General features: G+C 43.0%; 1 protein-coding gene across 3 annotated transcripts in view; it reads right to left on the reverse strand.

The window, feature by feature from the left end:
* The window catches only part of LOC120728643 (protein sidekick-1-like), a 282587-nt gene that overhangs the window by 172340 nt on the left and 94732 nt on the right, over nt 1–15515 (reverse strand). For all 3 annotated transcript variants that reach the window (XM_040023681.1, XM_040023682.1, XM_040023680.1), the window contains 3 exons: nt 5417–5573; nt 2766–2872; nt 2260–2407 (listed from right to left, as the gene is read on the reverse strand). In XM_040023681.1, the coding sequence (XP_039879615.1) occupies nt 2260–2407; nt 2766–2872; nt 5417–5573 (412 nt within the window). The remainder of the gene's footprint in view (nt 1–2259; nt 2408–2765; nt 2873–5416; nt 5574–15515) is intronic.

Here is a 15515-nt window from a genome sequence, read left to right on the forward strand (position 1 = left end):
CTGTTACATCAGTGCTTACTCTACGATCCATGCACCCACCTCAGCTTCACCTTAGGCTTTTACTATTAATTATATATTTCCCTCTATTGGTGTACTGTAGGCTATGGAGCTTCCAGAATATATCCAGGCATTAATATAGTACTTAACCTTTGTGTCAGGAGCAGTTCTGACAAAAAGGTTGATACTTTAAAGCTTTTCATTGCTGTCAGGGTTGATTTACAGTAGATGGATATTAGAATCCAAATTTAAATGTATACTCCGCATATGCTAGCAGGCTTTTAAAGTCACCATGGAGTCACATGTCAGATCTTATAAACTAGCTCTTTTCAGGGTTAATGTGAGGATACATCCTCACAGCGTCACAGAAGGTCTTGTCCCGAGCACTGAGTATGTACTAAGGTCCTGAGCTGTATGTAGAGGTGCCTGGGTTGTTGTGTCTTTGTTCAGTTATTCAGAATGCTGAAAAACTATTTGGCAGTACAAAAGAGAAGTGATAAGCTCTTCCAATTTACACACTCAATATAGGATTAACAATTCACATTCTGATATCTGATAACAGCCAATGTTGTTTTCTTTCAGACACACAAACCCAATAATCTAATTTGCCTTATATTTGATATCTACAGTTATTTATTTGCTTGTTTTTAACTTATTTCCTCTCTGCCAGACTCTGCTTGTATCATCTTGTTGTTATGTTTGTGTGTTGTCAACAGGGAAGTTGCAGAGTACCCTCTGTTGGACAAATTATCCAGTATCAACACTCATAACATGAATGTTATGAGGTAATATCAGCTGAACATATCAGCCTGCTGATAAATTGGTCAGGCTCTAATACAGCTGAGAAAATCTCTACCGCTGATTCCCTATTGCTAATTTTAAAGGTTAAATCCTCCTCGCACAGTAGCTAGTGTTTTTAAGATTGCAGATCGTTTTTCTTCACTGTTTACCGGCACGCCAATAAAACCTGCTTAAATGTGGTTGGTTGGTAGCGCTAAGACATAAGCAAACACAAAAGAAAGGCTTAGGGCACTAACAATCTTGTCCCCTGGCCACAGATGCTCCGTATCTATTGCAGATGTATTTTTATTGAAATAATCACGGAATAATCTGTAACTATAACAAGGGCTCCTCTTTGTTTTTTTTTATTTTCGTGTACAGCAGCAGGGAGCACACTTCAGCAGGGATGCTTTGACTGAAAACACCTTCATGCAGATAGTGTCTTGTGCAGCAAAATAATTGCAGTCCACTATCATTAAGCCACTCTCAATAAAGCCCCATTAACTTAACAGGAGTACATTATCCTAGTTCGTCCAAATTAAAAAGCAAATTCAAACTTGATGTGAACCAGAAACAAAAGCAACCCCCCCCCCAAGTAAAAAAAAACCTGTTTATATAACCTGAATCCACATAGCATTCTGAAAAGCTCTTTGGAGGTGGTGTCTGTCGTTAAAGGGGTGAAAAAGTTGCTGTCTGACCGTTTACGTGTACAGCAAGGCCACTGACAATTTCATTCAATAACACACTGGGGAGCAGTTAGTGGTCTTAATGGGGAGTTAGTTATCTCAGAGTGCAAGCAGAGACTAATAAAATCACTGAAGGTCTCCATCTCAACAGCTATTGTCAACGAGGAGCCGATTCAAAAAGGTGCATATCCCAAATTAATTTAAAATGCTGCCTGAATCTATATCACACCACTCTGCAAACCAAAAGCACACTACCATCCCTGTGCTTAGCTTATGAGCATTTTTTCAAAAGAGTGACACTTACAGGATATCTGCAGCAACTAAGAAATAATATGCAAATTGTCAGCATTTCAAAAAGAGCTGGAGAATAACATCACACAAAAAGACTGTGAAGCATAGCTTACACAACACAGGGACCCTCATATCTCTGCTGTACAATTAATATAAAAGAATATCTCCCATGCACCTAAAATTACTTAATAACCTTGTAGATTTGATTCACTGAAAAGCCCGCTTTATCTTCTCTCGATAATGTCCTGTGTCTCTTCTTATGAAAAGGGTCAGTTATCTAAATAGCTTATTATTCATAGCAATTGACATGCGAGGATTAAAAGAACTTTTGTGCTTCTGCAGAACACTAATTAATACACCACTGTGGGATAAGAACTGTAAAATTAAAATTTTATCTCAGGCGGTATTTTGTTAGACACACTTTGTGCTCGAGACTGCAAAAGACACCATACAAACACGAGTGCGTTCTCAAGACACAAAGCAAAAGGGTAAAAGAAACACCTACATTCGGTTGTTGGGGATTATCTTGTGTCCATCTTTGTACCATGTGACCAATGGTTGAGGAAACGAAGCGAGGGGAGGAGGGTTGATGAGGGCTGCTCGGCCCTGAGTCACCGTCTTTCTCTGCTCTTCGGCCAAGAAGTTACCCAGAACTTGAGGAAAAGAGAGAAGGATGAAGAGTATGAAGATCAACACCAATGCATCACAATACATTTACTGCACAATCAGATATGCCGGTGTTGGTGTTGTCCCTACATCATCATAAAACTGTTGATCTAGAATCAGTATTGGAACTGACCAATCACGCTGTCTTCACAGTCAGTTAGCATTAGCCAAGATGTTATCTAATGCTTTTTTAAACCATCACTGTTTCAATATTTGTAAGATTGTAAGAATTGAGCAAAGCTGAAGCTTGTTAAGTTTTAATTGTGCACAAAACAACATCTTCAGTTGTTTTACTCAGTTTACTTTAAACCAGCGTGTGTGTCCGTGTATGCTGTGTGTACTTACAGGCCACCTGCACCTCCGTTCTCCTGTGTATTACTGCTCCCATCCTGTTCCTCACCATACACTGATACAGTCCAGCATCAGTCCTCTTCAGGGACGGCATAGACAACCTAAAGATGGACACATGGAGAGGAAGACTATAAGGGTAGGTTTTTCTTCTCAAAGCTGTAAATAAAAATAAAACTGGGAGTGATGTCTGGAGACCAACAAGACAGAAGGGAACGAAGGTGGAGGTCTGGTTGTCCATATGCGTGCACTCTTGTGTAATTCCCTTTCATGTCCTTGATCTCAGAAAATGGATTGGGCCTAAGGTTGTAAAAGTTTCCAGATAACAGAAGGCAGAGAGAGCATATGCACAGTTTGTGTACATGTATGTGTGTCTGTTTGCGTCTGTGTGCCGCGTATGAAAAGGTTTTTGATGTTTGCGAGGTCTTTTTTTTTCTGAGAAGGATTGTTAATGGGGTTTTAATGGACTGTGCTTCACTAATGGGAAGCTTGGCATAGGATCTAGGTTGGTACCATGCTGGACAAATACACACACACACACACACACACACACACACACACACATTCCGAACAAACCGGATAGACATAGCAAAACCGGACATCGCTTTGGGGCTCATTACGAATACCAGGACAGCCAAGTATTTAACTCCCAGGCTGTCAGTGCATGCTGCCAACATACACAAACCCGCAGACACAAATACACACATGTACATCAAAGACTCACAAACCCAACTCCATTTGAATCAGGAACGACACATTACACAGCAGCTCTGATCCTAAAACAGATTTTGATATTGGACACTTTCTACCACCAATCTATCTCCCTCTCTCTCTCTGGTCAGCTACATTTTCAACAGCCGTGTGCAGCGGAAACACCATGTGTTTTAAGTTCCAACAAGTTGTTAGATTTCTGTCATCTACCACTATATTTAGATACAGATATATATATAGACAATGCAGTAATTTCCTAGTCAGTTTCTCTGACAAGCTTAGCGTTAAATGTGATTGACTGATTCAAGAAATAAAAATCGATTTTGTTTTGTGTAATACTGTGATGAGAGACTGCACAAAAGAAGAAGGTAAATGTAGGACGGTAGTCATTTTACATTAAATCTGAAGTTCATCAGACCAGAAATTATTCATATTTATGTGTTTTCAACAGGTTTATATTATTATAAAACTGTATGCATTACTTTGATGCACAGCATATGTTACCTCCCGCTATGCAATTGTACAGCACGTAACTGAGACAAGTATTGGCTTGAGGGAAAAAACACATGCATTGTGAGAAATAAGTTTGTCAGCCAAGCATGTTATACAGTTTTGAAGACAATGCAGTAGCCTTGTCATAAGTGTCCCTGAAAACAAAGCAAACGCTGCTGCCTTCTTTTTTTTCGAGAGTCTAACTTGTCTTAGTGATGTTTTTATTCCAACTCACAATGTGTAAAAAGTGGCAGGCTACTGCTGTTGAACTGACAATGATAAAAGAAGCAGGAGCTGAAGCTTCCATTAATGTAAATCATTGTCACTTACTGTTCATCTGAATTCTCCACTGACCAGCGCTTTAAACTAAGATAAAGGATGAAGAAAAATAAAATATTCCAAAGAGGATTTTACTATGTGGAAGCCCAAAGCATGTTTCTGAGTTTATGTAAAACCAAGTGGATCTGTGAGACCCGTATTAATTGTAAACGTGACCAAAAATCACAGCAAAGCACTGCTATCGAGCACTGCTTGGTCGCGCTCCTGTAGCAGCAGCATGCACAAAGCTGCAGGCCGTCCAATTTGCTGAAAATGGTCTATATATCAATGGCAGAAAGGTGCTATGCATTGCAATAGCTGAAACATCAGGATCTAGTGAGGTTCAATATCTCATCCCACACTATATGTCTTCATTTAACTGAGAATAAAATATGTAAATGAGCATATATAAAGTTGCAAAGGTAGAACACTAAAATCAGGCTTAGCAGATGGCCACATCCTGACACACACACACACACACACACACACACACACACACACACACACACACACGCACACACACTCATATTCACTGCAGCTTGCCAATTCAGCATAGCCTCACCAAACTAAAGTAGCCAGAACGCTGAGAGCAGTCCAGAGCCACACTGCACCTCCTGGCTCGAACAACAACTGCCTACAAAACTGCTGGCTCAACCTCTCCCTCCCTCAGTGTGTATGCATTCCCAAGATTCCCTCCATTTCTGAATGATGTGAAAAACAATTTTGTTTCACAGCTGCAGTTTTGCCGAGAGGAATTGCTTAGTTCTTACCAACCAACACACACAGGGACAGAGAGAGAGGGGGCACAGGAGGAGGAGGAAGAGAAGAAAAAAAGGTACAGGGCAAAAAGCAAAGAAACAGCACAGACATATTGATTGGATCCCCTCCTCTTCACCCACACCATATACATATTTATGGTGCTAATGTAATTATTAATCTCACTTTGGCTCTGCTGTCCGAATGCTCTGACCTCTACACACACTCCATCTCTAACGGGAACAGCTCTTACTCTGCAGATGTTTGTATATGAAAGGAAGGGTACGAGAGAGACATATACACTTAAAGACAATGAGAAGATCCACGACAGAAAGTCTGACATAATAACTAGGCAGTGGGTGCTAACTGACCTGTACTGTGGCGTCCAGTCAGTGATGTTGCTGTTGTTGAGAGTCCAGCGGTACTGCAGAGGCCAGCTGCCTCCAGCCAGGCAGGTCAGCACCAGTCTGTTTCCCTCTAACACCACCTGCTGCCCTTGTCCACCCCCTCGTAGGTAGGGAGCCACTTCTGACAGACAGAGACACAGAAAGGAAAATGTGTTATTTGTGGTGTTTGAAATCGTCTGCTTTAGTCACTCTGAGACAACACGGCTGATTTCTGCTGTATTCATACACCACAGAAATCATGGCCTTTGCACAATAAGTTGAAAACAAAAAAACAAGTCTTCTCTTATTTTATTGAGAAGAGTTTCAGACTGGAATCAGAAAATTCTGTAATAATGGTTTTAGGTGCCATTTTGCAAATGTCAAATCAGATATGAAAACTCATTTCAGGCTTAGAAGAAGACATCTGACATCAAAGCAATAGGAAAAAAACTGCTACTCCATCTACAGCTGCTTTATTTATATTTATATTTTTCCTGCGAGACTGTCTAGAGAGCCCTCACCCTATTAGTGACGCCTGTCAAAGCTTTTTTATACAGACACACATACTAGTTTTTTTCCACAAAATTGTACTTCAGCATTTCAGAAAACCTACCAATTTTAAATAAACAACTAATATCTCAGATCAAACTGCATCATAAGTTATAACACTGATTTTAAGACAGACCAAGAGAAAATGTGTCCCAACAGATGCTTAGCACAGGTAGGAGATGTGATGCCTGTCCATACACTTAGACCTTTTGTTTCCTGTGTAAGCTCAAACGGCTGAACTGAGCGCATGGCGGCATGCATGAGTGCTCCAACACATCCTATTTCCCAGCATTGATGTGCATCAACGGTCCAGAAAAGCAGCAATTCTATCACATTTACTCCCTGGAAAGGCACCACGTAACTTGACTACTTCTTCTGAATGCAAACAACATCTGCTGTTTGTTACTTAAAGCATATCAAATTCCAGCGTAGACTGCACAAAGACAAAGGTCAGGCTTCACAGACGCTTTTAACCCTTATGCTAAAAATTAGATTGAGCATCCTGTTCGTCAGATGCAGTGTAATGTGGAATTGATCAGACTAAAAGGTACAGATGTTGCGATGATTAAATTGTTCACTCAAGCTTGTCTGATTCTGTCAGGAGTCTTTTGACCAATGAGCATGCCTGCAGTATAAGCATCCTTTCACTGTAATGGTAATCCTGGGTTCTTCACCTCCACATTTAGCTTTTTCCATCCTGACAGAGAGCATTTTCCCTTTCACCACATGTATTGTGCTCCTGAACAGCCAAGTTTCCAAGCACAGATATTGTACAATAGCGCATTGTACAGACACTCACAGTGCCCAAGCTGAATCTTATGATAAGCCTGTTGAAATCACTTGGCCTGCCTTGCAAGGTGCAGCTGCTGAATGGCTCAGCTGCTGTCCAAGCAATGCCATCCACTCTTTAACTTTCTACTCAGGTGTGAGGACCTGGCTCACTGTCACACAGCATAGGGGCATCAAGGCTAAATAGGCTGTCCAAAGCCACTTGCTGCTGGACTGCATGTGCCGAGGCCTGGATCCACTCAACAAAAATTAGCATCTGGGTTTGGACTGAACAGGAGATTCACACATGCATACACACGCATCCGTTTGAGTGGAAGCCTATCTTCTAGCGACAGTAAATATGGACAGGTTCATAACTCTTAACGCTCCCCCTTTCCCCTCCTGCCGTCCACTAGATCTTCTGTCCTCCCTGTCGTTTCAGCTTCCTCAGTTCTGTATCACTTCCACCCCTCTCACTTCATCTCCACTGTCTGCATTTCCTCCCTTATTCCTTATTCCCTCTGGATGTCTCAGGGCCACTTTTTCCCCTCCTCTTCTCTTCCACTTTCCACTGTTTCACCCTCTCCTTCTCTCTTTTAGATTGATAGCTGCCTGCTCTGTGCACAAAAGGGAAGTGTTCCTGCTAGGACAGATTTATATGGGAGTCTGTGTGTGTGTGTGTGTGTGTGTGTGTGTGTGAGAGAGAGAGAGAGAGAGAGAGCGAGAGAGCGAGCGCATGTGGGCATAAGGATTTATTTGGAATATTCTGTTTCTACAGACGATGGCTGGCAATGCAGACTCCAATGTCATACTGCTGACCAGCACTATAATTCACTGCTGCATGCCTCAGAGAGTGAGGGAGAGACAGAGAGGGAGAGGAAGACAGAGAAAGAATACAAGTTTGCTTCTACTGCTACCTTGGGAGTGAGAACTTTTTGGGAAGGTGAGGACATTTTGGCCAGTCCTCACATCCCTTCAAAAGGGCTGTTTGAAAAAAACAAAAGAACAAAAAAAAAACAACAACCTAAAAATGTTTCTATTGACATTTTAAACACAGTGTTCCAGCTATGTTTAGTGTTGTGGTTGTCATTTACTTTAGGCAGACATAGACATCGTTGTTTTACCGGGATACAAATGCTACATAAATAAAATTGGGCTTTGGCCTCCTCCCAAGGGAAAATCACCTGAATTGTATCATTATATCAGATTTTTGTTAAAGGAGGGTTTCATTTGTCAATCATAATATACATTTTTGGATAACACATGAACAGAACGAACAGAACAGAGCTTCTGTTAAGTAAGGGAACACAGACATACAGCATTAACAAGGGCAGACAAATCATGCTTTGTGCATAGTTACCTAAAAACACACACAAACACACACACACTCAACCCCTCGTCAAAAAAGTCTGTTTCGAATATATAGTCCAGTACTATATATGAAAAATGTGTGTAGCTACCATGATATTAACCTCTGCTTCATGGAACCACGCATGATGATTAAATATGAATGAGAACTCGAGGGGCACTGCATGTACACTGGCCAATAACTTGTCAAAGCAGACCATGCCTTCTCTGTCTTTTTGGTTTAGAGAGGGACAATAATTTGTCAAATTACCATCACGATAATTTGAGCGAGTATGACAGTTGACAAGTAGCCTTGTCATAAGTGTCCCTGAAAAGTGCATCAGAGTTTGTTGCATAACTGCTGACCAGGTAGGCGACCACATCCACTGTCAAAAGCACCAACAGTGGGCACATGAGGATCAGAACTGGACCACAGAGAATTTAAAGGTGGCCTGGTCTAATGAATCATGTTTCCTTTTACATTACATAAAAGATGTAAAAGGGGCGTGTGCATTACTCACCTGAGGAACACCTGGCACCAGGATCCACTATGGGAAGGATTCAAGGTAGCAGAGGCAGTGTGATGCTTTGGACAATGTTCTGTTGGGAAACCTTGTGTCCTGCTATACATGTGGATGCTACTTTGACACTAAACATTGTTGCAGACAACGGACACATTTTCATGGAAACTATTGCCTGATCGATGTGGCCCGAGCCCTGCTACAAAAACAAAGGTTCAGGAATGGTTTGAGGACCACAACAACAAGTCTGAGGTGTTAAGATCTTAATCCAGTCGAGTATCTGTGGGATGTACAAAGAAGTCCAATCCATAGAGGACCCAAATCACATCTTACAAGACTCAAACTATCTGTTGCTAACATCTTGTTGCAGATACCGCAGCACACCTTCAGGGGTCAAGGCTGTTTTTACAGTAAAAAGAGGACCAAAAAGATATTATTCAGGTGGTCAGAATCTTATGTCTGATCAGTGTAAATTTAATCAGAAAACTGTCAAATCAAGAGAGTTGATCACCGTATTCCTGTATACTCCAACCAAGCTTGTTTTTAGAAAGGAGGCACCCCTTGCTGTCAAAAGAAAGAGGGTGGGTTTAATGCACTTTCTAGAGTCTATAGTGCCAGGTAAGGTCAGGGAGGGGGCATAACTAATGCATAATGTCAACTAATGTCCCCATAAAAACTGTGTTCGTGTTAAGTGAGAGAGCAGCCTTAAAAGCTTGACACAACCCTCAGCTACAATGGCTGCTTCGTATGCCAGTGTGGATGTTTTGCACCATTACACTCATCCACCACCTCGTTCATACATCACGCTTTGCGTCCACTCCAAAGCCCAGCCTGAGGCACTCCCCTCCTTGTCACTCCTTAAGCCCTTTCTTTTCCTTTAAAGGCAGCCCATGAGAAACTACAGATAGACAGAGAACACTCTGTAGAGAACACTCCGAACACCCTTCTGAGATGAGCAAGGTCAGCTAACAGCATGTTTCAATCACTGGCGTTGTCTGTCTCTCTCTCTCCCCCACACTGTCTGTCTCTCTGTCACTCAATCTCAACATGTCAGCCTCTCTCTCCCCCCGTAGTCTTCCCCATTTCTGACCTGTCTGTCTTTCTCAGAAGCTGCACTATCCAGCCACCTATCATCCTCCCTTTGTTCCTCCCTCTTTCACTTGTTGCCCCCTGGTCCATCTCTGTCAAAGAGTGCGGCAGCTCAAGGTCTCCTCTTTCTTTCTCTTCAGGAGGATCGTTGCCTAACAGAGAGGTTGGCCTTCAAATGTGACAGGAGAGCCAAGAAGCACACATGCACACTTTTTTTTTCTTCCTGACGCATCCCGCGCACACATCCACTCTCAGGCTGGTCTTATGAAGCTGCTTAGGCAGATTCTAGGGAGGAATTCAATTTGCCGGGAAGATGAGCGCTGCGATAAAGAAGAGAGAGAGGAGAGGAGGATGAAAGGACAGGAGGAGGAGAAGACCAGGGTTGTGGCTTCGGGGCTGATGGTCCACCATGATCCTGCTCTCTCTACTCTCCTCTTCACCTCTGAATTTTTATAGCACGGAGCAAATGTGCGGTGGAAATTAGCCCTTAAATGGCTTGTCCTTTAGAAACGGGCAAGAAAAAAAAAGATTATTATTACACAGTGTTAAATAACCCTGAATTTTACTGCAACAGCTGTGGTTAGACGTGAAATCCTCTCTACGTGGGGTCAAGATTCTGCAAAACAGTAAGAGAACGGCTAAAAATGTTGGTTTCTTCGTGTGGAAAGTTTGACAGGTGGTCAGAAAAGCTCTTCACAATGCCGTTGTGCATTCAGATGCAAGGAAACCCTGTGGTGCTAGTGTACATCGCAGCCTCGGCACGAGAAAATGAGAGCGCTGGGATGAAACAAAGCTGAGGATTTCATTTCTGCCTGCTTAATTATTGCATATGAGTGTGTGAGTGCATTTACAGTGCTGGTGTGCATGTGTGTGTGAGGGTGTCAGGTCAGAATTAGGGTTCGCTCACTCCAGAAAAATCACTTTATCTTCATAGAGCTGAACCCCTACTGTGAGACAGGGCCGGCAGAGCTGACTATAGTCTATGAATACTGATTTACTGGTAGGCTGTATTGCTCTCTCTCTCTCTTTCTCACACACACACACACACACACACACACACACACACACACACACACACACACACACAGACCCACCCTTTGCCATGCCTTTTTGACGCATGAGGGGAAGAAATAACTAAATCAGTCTCTTTTTTTTAAGAGTAATTTTTGTATGCATATGTAGGTACAAGCTGCATGGCTAAGCATTTTTTCGCCTTCACGGCAACAGCAGTCTATTTGATTACGGGGTGCGAATGAGTTCTATTCCTTTTTAATCTAATAAGTCTGCCTGCGCTTGTTTCAACAGGCATTTAAAAGCACTTAATTGGACTGACAGTGTGTGAGGCGAGAGGAAGAATTATGAGTTGAGTTTTTGGCATGTTGCTACGAGTCGGAAAAGGGTCGAAAAAAGGGGCTAATTAATTGAACAACATAACGTGAAAGGGCTGAGAAATGAGATATGATCCCTCCCGTCAAGCGACTCGGGTGAAAACACACGTGTGTAACCAAATTTTGAAACTACAAAACTTAAGGTTTGTCACTGATGAGCCCGTACCTCACAAAGCTTAAAGACATTAGCATTAGTGCAACTCAGGAAGACTAGACAGCCTCTCACTGACAGTCAGCGAGGAGCGCATATTGCGCTAATGAGCGAAAACAGGGATCAACACACTGGATAACAGCCAGCGTATGATTAGAGTTACATCATTAAGCAAACTCCCATAGGAGCCCCGATTTTTAAATGGTCCATCAAAACTGAAACATCCAGACAATGTGAGAACGAGCTAAAATGGTGGAATAAGGCAAAACCAACAGTAAATTCTACAGAGCGCTCGAGGTGAGTGAACCTCACAAGAGTGAGGTGAATATCAGGTGAGCTGCGGCTCTGACCCGAAAGCTGATGAACTGGGTTATAATATAATTCCCCCTCGTGGCCTACTGGACTTTTTGAAATCATTTTCACGTTCCTCCTGGTGAATGCTGTTGACAACACTGATCCCACACGTAAAAATCCAACACGTTTAAAATCATTTTAATGAGAACGACGAGCAGCAGCTGGATCAAAAGGCAAACGATTAGACTCATTAAACGCCACACACTGTAGGATTTTATCTCCTAAATGTCAACAGCGGCGGGCTGTGGTCCCATCAGTTTGGAGGCCCAAATCACACCCAGAATCATGACGGCCCCAGACAGCTACAGACATATGCACACAATCTTAAGAGAAAACTAACCGAGGGAATGTAGTGACCAAAGAAGATGACAGTTAAGCAGAAAACACCTGCTGTCTTTGATGATGATGAAATCAAAGTGGCTCTGACGCTAATCCACGGGGCTGGAGCTCACCCACTGATCCCAGCAGGCCTTAGGAGAGTACACAGGGAGCTGAGCGACCACAGACAAGAAGTACTACTCCTGGACATAAAACAGCAGAGAAGCGTGCACAAGAGAGGAAAATGTTTCCCCTGCTTCATCTGCTGTAAGATGGAGCAGAGCATACAGGATGTGAGCGAGGAACTTTGATCAGGAGTTTAACTCGTGACTTTTCAAGTTGGCAGCCGCTTTAATTGACTACTGAATGTCAAACTGCCTACAAGAACAAAGCATCTCTCACTGAAGACATAACATTCTCCCTAACCTCTCTTTCTGCAAAAGACGGCCAATCACGACTCCCTCCCCCAAGCCCCTTTCTTGCCTGCTCCAATCATGTTTTTCTACAAGCTTTGACTGATAGCTGTCTGTGAAGAGCTGGCAGATGACTGACTGATCCTGATGTGCTGATTGGCAGATGTCAGACCAGCAGGCACGATGCAGACGCCGACACGTGCACGTACACATACACATGCAATGGCATACGAGTCGAGGAACAGTCGAGTCTCGAGTTCAAAGTCGACGCGCTTGACTTTGCTTGTGAGAGTGTTTGCTCCTCGGTGTCAAAGCCACTAATAGCATGATGTGCTGAGAGGTACAACCTCTACAACAAAAGCATGTCAAGGAGAACGATTCAAAGTTGAGATTTTTCTGTCTGGTTTCGCTAATGATGCTGGTACAGTGGCTGGTGAAGGGAAGGCAATGCGCAGACTGCATCGGCTTTGGTCATATGCCAGTTTGATTTGTGCCCATTTAGTGATTGGCCATTGTGTAACTATAATACTATAATAATCAAGACTGTTGTGTTAACCAAAACTGCGCCTGAGCAGTCGATTACAAAATGTCAGTTTATTGCTTTTTGTGGCATTTAATAATGTCAGCGTAAGCATGTGAGTATATGCCCATGCATTTGTATGCATATGTCTCTATAGGACAACCAGCTGAAATGTCAGCTCTGAACACAGTGCACTGTAATTGAAAGAGACTGTTCTGTGCAAACAGCTACTTTGGTACAGAAGAAAAGGCACCTTACGCCACTGGAAGTACGAGTGGATGTACGCACTCTCAACCTCGCATGCATGGGGTCATGCAGATCCATGTGGGGGCGGCTGGGGGGGGTAATAAATGGGGCAGAAAAGATCCAGCATAGAAGTGGGAGGTGGAGCGGTGGTGTGTTGGGGGAAAGGGGTGGGGTTGGAGGGGTTAGGGTAATCAGGTGGAAGAGACTATGATCAGTGACATTTAAGAGGTGGGCCACGCTGCAGGGCACATCTGCTAAGACACACACGCACCAAAACACACGCATACACAAACAACTGTCAGCTCCTATTTTCTGATGAGCAGACAGGCGGACAGGAGGAGCAAGGAGGTGAATGGGAGCGTTGGGAGGCAGTGAAATAAATACCTCCCACAGAGACAACAGCATCCTCTTTCTCTCTGAAGAAAGTTGAGCACACAAGGAACCGTGAAAACACCTCAGTCCTTTTGAATCACACAAAAAATAGCACAGATGATAATTATTCCTTTGTTTCTGCAATTTTTCTTTTATCCCCGGGCCTCACTCTCCCCCTACTGTTTCCTCAGCACTTTACACCCCCTCATTAAAAACATTTGTTTTTCTGCAGGTGGAAAGCAAACTCTTATTTACAGACAATAACAATCAATCAGACTCAACTGCCAAAGGAAGACGACGTGGAGTGGTGTGTGCACCACTTGTACCACCATGGTATAAGTGCTATATAATGGAGTCACGAGTGGACGTAAAACCAGTTTGTTCCTGAAACTGTCCGACACGATCACCGCATCACCTTCCCATCACTGCCACCGGGCTTCACGCACACACTTGACCCAAATCTACATTGATACTGAGAGATTTTCACAAACGCGACTGCATTCAGACATGTGATAGTCTGACAACATGACTCCAGGCTTCATCTCTCTCACCCCACACATCACACTTTGATACACACACACACCTCCAAACACACGCACACACGAACACACAGAATAGGAAAGAGAACCTAAAAAAGGTAACTTGAGGTCTTCAGAGAAAATAAAGCACTGAAAATCACGCGAAACTTCTTCCATTCTTGCTTCTCCCAATCGTATTGTTCTGTTTTAATATCCTTTTCTCCCGTCTTCAGAGGAGGCCCCTCTTCTTTCATACATTTTCATCTGTTCCTCCTCTAGTTCCTCTGGTTCTCTTTGGTGTGTACGTGTGATGCATGTGGCCAAACATCCTCCGCTCACCTGCCTATGCTAGCCATCATCCTGTCTGACAGCTGCCACTGTCCTGACCTTGGGCAATGTGGGCTACATGGTTTTTGAAGTGATTGACGAATTGTATCCTTTCATTCATTATTGAAGGCGGAGATCAAAACCACAGCACCTGGGATATCACCGTGACAGCCCGGCAGACCAGACAGAGGTAAAGAGGGGAGGGAGCAGGAGGAGGACGAGAGAGAGGGAGAAGGTCATCTAAGCAAAGAAGTGCAGGTGAGAAGTAAGGGGTGAGGGAGGCGAAAGTTGCAGGGAGCTGGGCAGAAGAAAGGCCTGGCATCTTAAACAGCAGCATAATATTTTTGTTTCACTCTGCACCCTCTTCTTTGATTCAACCTTTACAGAAGAGATCTTATCCCTCTGTGTGTGTGTGTGTGTGTGTGTGTGTGTGTGTGTGTGTGTGTGTGTGTGTGTGTGTGTGTGTGTGTGTGTGTGTGTGTGTGTGTGTAGGCACGTGTGTGGACCCTTGCTCACCAAACATGTAACAACTAAAGAAAAATATTAAGTACAAAAGTGAGTAACACTTTTTTTCCTTTTAATTGTTTTATAGTCATGCAAGCCTAAAGACCATTTGGCACCTCTTTGGAAACCACTGGTTGCTAGGGAAATTCCTTAACCGGTTGCCTGCTGTTGGTAGGAATTGTTTGCATCGAAGTACATACTTCTGCACCAAAAACCTTGTGAGGTTGCTTTGGTAAGTAGCAGATAGCAGCAGTCACTTGCAGTTTATAAACTATGAGTGACAGTAGAAATCTGCTAGAGACCAAAGCAATCCCAAGGAGGTTTTTAGTGTAGCACGCTGTTTGTGACTGATTTCACCCAGCGACTGCCAGCAAACACTCACCAACCAGAATGCACATTTTTCCCTTAGTGACTGCAGATTGCTCAGGAGCTGCAGACCAGTCTCTACACCTGTGTAACTAAGATCTAACTTATTTAAAACTCTGCAAACCATTCATCTTTCTTTCAAGTGAAAGGTCACTAGAGGAAAAAAGATCATATTCAGAAAGTGTCTTATCTTTGAATTCTGAGCTGATCATCTAAATATTTTAGGATACTGGCTACTTTGAAATGCCATCCTAAAAACCTGGCAGTTTAACACCTATTCCAGATTTAATATATGATTTTAACCATTCTTCATTACTGCTTTATGACCTCTAA

This window comes from Simochromis diagramma, unplaced genomic scaffold (genome assembly GCF_900408965.1).
Source record: "Simochromis diagramma unplaced genomic scaffold, fSimDia1.1 OVJJ01000302.1, whole genome shotgun sequence".
In the NCBI taxonomy this organism is placed as follows: domain Eukaryota; kingdom Metazoa; phylum Chordata; class Actinopteri; order Cichliformes; family Cichlidae; genus Simochromis; species Simochromis diagramma.